Source organism: Prosopis cineraria, unplaced genomic scaffold (genome assembly GCF_029017545.1).
Source record: "Prosopis cineraria cultivar Desert tree isolate PC_DT_omini unplaced genomic scaffold, ASM2901754v1 PC9, whole genome shotgun sequence".
Taxonomy (NCBI): domain Eukaryota; kingdom Viridiplantae; phylum Streptophyta; class Magnoliopsida; order Fabales; family Fabaceae; genus Prosopis; species Prosopis cineraria.
The window spans coordinates 15,756,280-15,761,840 of NW_026555340.1; the positions used below are offsets into that span (position 1 = coordinate 15,756,280).

The 5,561-nt window shown below is 34.9% G+C and overlaps 1 protein-coding gene across 4 annotated transcripts; it reads left to right on the forward strand.

Annotated features, from left to right (window-relative positions):
• The first annotated feature begins 205 nt into the window (after nucleotides 1-205).
• LOC129321011 (copper transport protein ATX1-like) lies at nucleotides 206-4,045 on the forward strand. 4 transcript variants are annotated; one of them, XR_008595874.1, is made up of 5 exons: nucleotides 206-399; nucleotides 1,114-1,189; nucleotides 2,118-2,302; nucleotides 2,591-3,403; nucleotides 3,541-4,045. XR_008595874.1 is itself a non-coding variant. In XM_054966737.1 (4 exons), the coding sequence occupies exons 1-3, from the start codon at nucleotides 391-393 to the stop codon at nucleotides 2,261-2,263; spliced, it is 231 nt and encodes a 76-aa protein (XP_054822712.1). In that variant the 5' UTR covers nucleotides 206-390; the 3' UTR covers nucleotides 2,264-2,302; nucleotides 2,573-4,045. The 4 variants fall into 4 exon arrangements, 3 of the variants coding, with proteins under 3 accessions (XP_054822712.1, XP_054822711.1, XP_054822710.1); XM_054966737.1 differs by having other exon boundaries at nucleotides 2,573-4,045; XM_054966736.1 differs by having other exon boundaries at nucleotides 2,591-4,045.
• The last annotated feature ends 1,516 nt before the right edge of the window (nucleotides 4,046-5,561 follow it).

Here is a 5,561-nt window from a genome sequence, read left to right on the forward strand (position 1 = left end):
CAAGTCTTTATTAGCAAATAAATTGCTGGTAAGGTAGTTTTGGACAATTTTTTCAAAAATATATTAGGTACATCTAATCTAAGCGTCACTAATTCTCTTTTACAAACTTTTCTGTTATTCTCTCAAAAAAAAAAAAAACAACAACAAACAAACAAACAAACAACAACAGCAACGTGTGGCATGACGGTTAAAGCCTGCCGGAGATCAACGCTGGCCCCACAATCCTGACCACACCATCGGCGTCCGCATTCTTTTGATTACGAAAAACGCTAGCACAAGCCTTCGTTGACATTTGTGCCTTCTGGGTATAAGTTCGACCATCAAAACTTCGTGATCTCATTGCTTTTGTTCCAATCTTTTCTTGTTCAGCCTCCTCGGAGAACGATAGCCATGTCTCAGGTGATTTGCCCGAACCCGACCCCTTTATTTTTGTCTTCGTCTCCAATCCTGCCTTGCATTTCTTAACTCTATCTGCAGTTTTTCTGGGTCAATTTCTTTGCATCTGACTGTTTCAATCCTGGGTCATTCCTTGTTGGATGCAGATTTTATTCTTTTTCCTTGCGGTTTTGATTGATTGCTTTCGTGGTTTAATATGTCTATGCTGAACTGGATGATTTTCCGCTAGAAAATCTGTTTGCCAAGAAGATCTGGTTTTCGAAGGAAACTCAGCACTCCCCGTTTTCGATTCGGATTTTGTACTTGTTTAGATCGTTTGCATTCATTGTTTAATATGTGAAAGCTTTTAGTTGATGCAAACAGCCTTTGAACATGAATTCATGATGGTAATTCCTGGGGTTTATTATGCGGAACTTTGAGTTCTTAGCCTTATCTGTTCGTCGTCGATACACTTCCACTAGATGCTAGCCATTGAATTAGTTATAATCAAGGAGAAAGCGACTGTTCTTTTCTGTAATGTAATCATGTTAAATGTTGGTTGGTTAATCTCTTGTCCCTGGACCCTTCTGATTCTTTCTTTCTTTCTTTAATTTGTTTCAGCACATTTATTCAATTTAAAAGTCTGTATGAATGTACTGTATTGTGAGATAAGGGGTTTCTATGACCAATTTCTCCTTTTTTCCTTTTAACCCAAAAATTTTCTCCATATGGATGCAGACCACAGTCCTCAAAGTTGCTATGTCATGTGAAGGATGTGTTGGGGCAGTGAAAAGAGTTTTGGGAAAACTGGAAGGTAGACTGTAATGGTTGTATTCAAGTTTTTTATCTTCTGTTTTTCTTAGACACAGTATCAGCAATGGTTAACTTCCTCTTGCATAATGCATGATGTATCTGGCTCTCTGCTATCAGATTCTAATATCAACTTTGTATAGAAATTTGCTGATGCAATGTTTTACTCTAGCCACAATAATTGGTAAAGTTCCTACTGCAATTTTTAATAATCATCATACACTTTCTGTTTTCCTTAGCAATTACCTCACTAATTTTGGTTTAAGTGCACGAAGAATGTATTTTTTGGTTCTAAATCTTCCTTTGCTATCATTAAATCTGCTTTGTGCTTGGACTTGAAAGTGATTTTCTAAAAATCGTATTTGTAGCATGTAAATATCTACATATGTTTTTCTTATTTCCGTATGCCTACTAATCTCATACAGTCCTATCTTGGATTCATTTGGTTCATCAATGGTGACACAATCAAATACCTTTGGACTTTGAGGTGCTGAAAATAACTTTGCTGCCAAATTAGGTTCTCTCCATTTATGCATCTTTGCATTTAGAGACAGAAAGTCAAGAAAATGTGGTTGTATATAGATTGTGCATTTATAGTTATGCTTTTGCACTGTTTTTTCTCTATTTCTTTTTCAAATGCACTCTCTACATTTGCGGAAGTAATACAAGGGATCTGAATTTCTTTGCTTCCTCTTTTTCCGTTCTGCTATTGAACTTCTTAGCTTCATCAAGAAACTTCTAAATCCCAAAACATCTTAATTCATCCTGCCTTTGGTTCCCCTTAAAATCATTTTTAAAACAACACAGAAGTTAATACAAGTTTAAAAGTGAGTTTGTTGCTGCATCTTTGTGAAAGAATGTGATAAGAGCAGTATCCTCCATAGCTTCCTCCTTCAATTTTGTTTGATAATGAGAAGTGTTGTTATTTACAGGCGTGGAAACATATGACATTGATTTGAAGGAACAGAAGGTGACTGTCAAAGGAAATGTGCCCGCAGATACGGTTCTGCGGACTGTATCCAAAACTGGGAAGAAGACTGCCTTTTGGGATGCTGAAGGAAGTGTTGGCCAAGCCTAAAGCTGTATTTGCCGGGTCATTGTTGCGAATGTTAATTGGGTAGTTCTTTTGGCCAAATAAAATTTAGTAGACTATCAATAATTGTACAACTTGTATTCTGATGTATTATATATATGCTTTGATCTAAAGGTACTGTATGTTTATGTAATTGTACTATTTATATGTGATGTATTTTGTGGGCTTCTATCTTCCCCTTGCAGTTGGCCTAGACTTTGATTTTCTACTACTACTTTCCATACTACCTCCTTACATCTAACAAACATAATTAAAATGAAGGAGTTTTTGGTCAAAATGTTGATTTCTTTGAAGATTACTGGTTGATTCCAGGGGTGAAGCTTAAGGAGGTATGCTTGAGGCCGCTATCTGCTGAAGAGGGGGGCAGCAAAGTTGAGGAATGAGCTGTATGTGGAACTTGGGACTTCTCTCGTACGAGTGGGTTATTTCCACAGGATATTATTTAAAGGTTGATTTCTGTAATGCCTTCAGTAAGTGCTGCTCGTGAAGATATTATGGTCTGGTGAGGTAACTCTAATGGCTCCTTTTCTGTTAAAGTGCTTGCTTTATGATAGAGGAGAATCCATGTGCTTTGAATGACCCTGTTTTTAATTACATTTGGAAGTGGGAGGGTGCTGAGGGAATTAGATTTCGTCTATGGCTGATTTACAATGATTAACTCCCTACTAATTTATGGAGGAGTAAATGGTCTGATTGTTCTGCTCTCTGTGATTGGTGTAAAGCTGACATAGAAGATATTTTGCATGTATTAAGAGATTGCCCTTGTGCATGGAATATTTGGGTTCAGATGGTACCTAGAAGGCACCAACCATTTTTCTTCATTGCTTCCCTGGCTGAGTGGGTTAGCATGAATCTGAAGAAAGATTTTAGTGCTGACAGTCAGATTGGAAGTTAATTTGGGCAGTGACAGTTTGGAAACTATTGCTATGGATAAATGAGTACATTTTCAAACCCAATTTCAGCAAGCCTCATAATCCGTTCTTGACTATTTTGCCTATAAGGAAACGGTTGTGTCAACTGTCACGGATGGTAACTGTCAGGTAAGAGCAGGGACCGGTAATGAGAACTCTGTTTATTTGGTTGCCCCCACAAGAGGACTGGATTAAAAGTAAGGAAAAATGACAGGTAAGGATCTCATAAAAAAAAAATTAATATCAAATTAGAATCTCTTCACAGTTAAAGTTAACAAATTCAGCACTTCGCTCATGTTTCAGCAATAGAAATCTATAAAAATATTGACTTGGTATTAATCTTATTATGAGGTCTTTAATTGTCATGAGGAGCTATTATGAGGCACAGCAAAGGAACTTGGATTGCCGGGTTTTCACCGAATCTGGGAAAATGCACGCCAAGTGAAGCTGAGGATTAAGGCTTGCATGGGATATGGGTTTCAAGAAAATTATCTTGGAATCAGATTAAAAAATTATAACTGATAGACTGTATGGGACGTGTGTTGACATAGACCACTGCTCACTCGTGTTTTTGGCAATCACTAAATTGCTCCAGTACACGTGGGACGACAACATAACCAAGTGGCAGATAGATTGGCTGAAGAGGGGATCCAACACTCGCTGTAATGACTTGGGAGTCCTGGTACAAAAAGATTTAATGGGACTTAGTTCCCCTACTGATTAGTTTCCTTTCCCTTTGGGGCTTGGCTCACCTTTGTATTAATTTTTATTTTTTATAAATTTTGTGAACTCATGTTTCAGTTCTACGTTGCCCAAAAAAAGGGGAAATTAATAATAAAATTCTTTTGAATATAAATGATAATTTGGTCTATCAAAATGTCATAATTTCAATTAAGTCCCTAGGGACCTGTTTGTCAATAAATTTTAAATTGAAAATATTATTTTATCCTTAGTGATAATTTGTGATTTTTTTGTTTAATTCTTGTGATTTTTTAAAGAAAAATTGTGATTCTCTAAACAAAAGTTATGAATGGTGTTTGTTATTTTAAGAAATTTTTTTTTTCAATAATAAAAATTACATTTAAAAAATTGTGATTTCTTGTTCAATTCTTAGGATTTACAGAATAAAGATTGATATTTTTTAAGCAAAAGTTATAATTGAGGTTTATTTTTTAATAACAGAAATTACACTCAATAAGTTGTAATATTTTGTTCAACTTTTATAATTTATAGAATAAAAGTTATAATTTTTTAAATAAAAGTTGTGATTAAAGAGATTTCTAGAGACTTCATTAAAATTATGATATTTTGAGGGATTAAATTATTATTTATATTTTTTCCAAAAAAAAGTTATTACTCTAATTTTGAGCAAGATGATATATAGATCAGGTTTGGGTTTAGCTTTAGATTGAAATGATATTGAGGCCATTCAACTGAGTTTCCAAAATTCTGGGTGCTTAAATGGAAAAGTCTGCTTGGTTTTCTCCATTTCTCCTTTGCCTCATTTTTGCCTTGTCCAGATTGGATGTTGCATGTCTCATCTACATTATTTTGATCACATGGGCGATTAAGATCTTATTATTTTAATTCTATATTTTAAAGTTGAAATATTATTATTTTTGAAATATAATAATTATAATATTGATATTATATCTTGTTTTGTCTAAAACGAAAAAAAGTTTTACTCCACATTTTAGAAATATTGTCTACATTTGAATAGTCCAAATAAGAAATGCACCTCATAAACACATTTTTAACAGTGATGGAGAGAAAAATAAAGGAAAGAAAAAACTAAACTAACATAGAGGATAATAAAAGGAAGGAAAAAACTAAACTAAACTAACACTCTCCACCATATACCCTATTTATTTTCTCCGATTGAATCTATGGGTTAACAACACAATAGGACCAAGTTCATGTATAACATCCTAAACTTTAATCCGAGAAAATAATTGATAATTAAAGGTACATTAGTAATTAACGGATTAGTTATGGTTTTGGGATGGTAAATTGGTGTTTTGTGTTGATTGGTAAGTGGATTGATAGGATTGAGTGGTGGAAAGTTGATCAGAATGAAAAGCATGAGCAATAGTTTGAAGCGCCTCACTGCACCATGCATCGCAACATGTGCTGCATGCTTCACGGCGCATGGCACATAATTTGGATAAGTCAAGCGTGAATCAACTCGTGGCTTAAAGTCAAAGGAAGGGAAAATGCATGGAAGAGAGGAAGAGGAAGACTTCTCTGCTAAGGCTTCAATTTCTAGAAGTTTGGGAGTTGGCTCTAACCAGTGACTTGTCAGGTAAGTTTCATACCGCCTTGTACTTCATTTTTGCCCTAATCTCTCTTGGTTTGTGTTATAGAGAAACTGA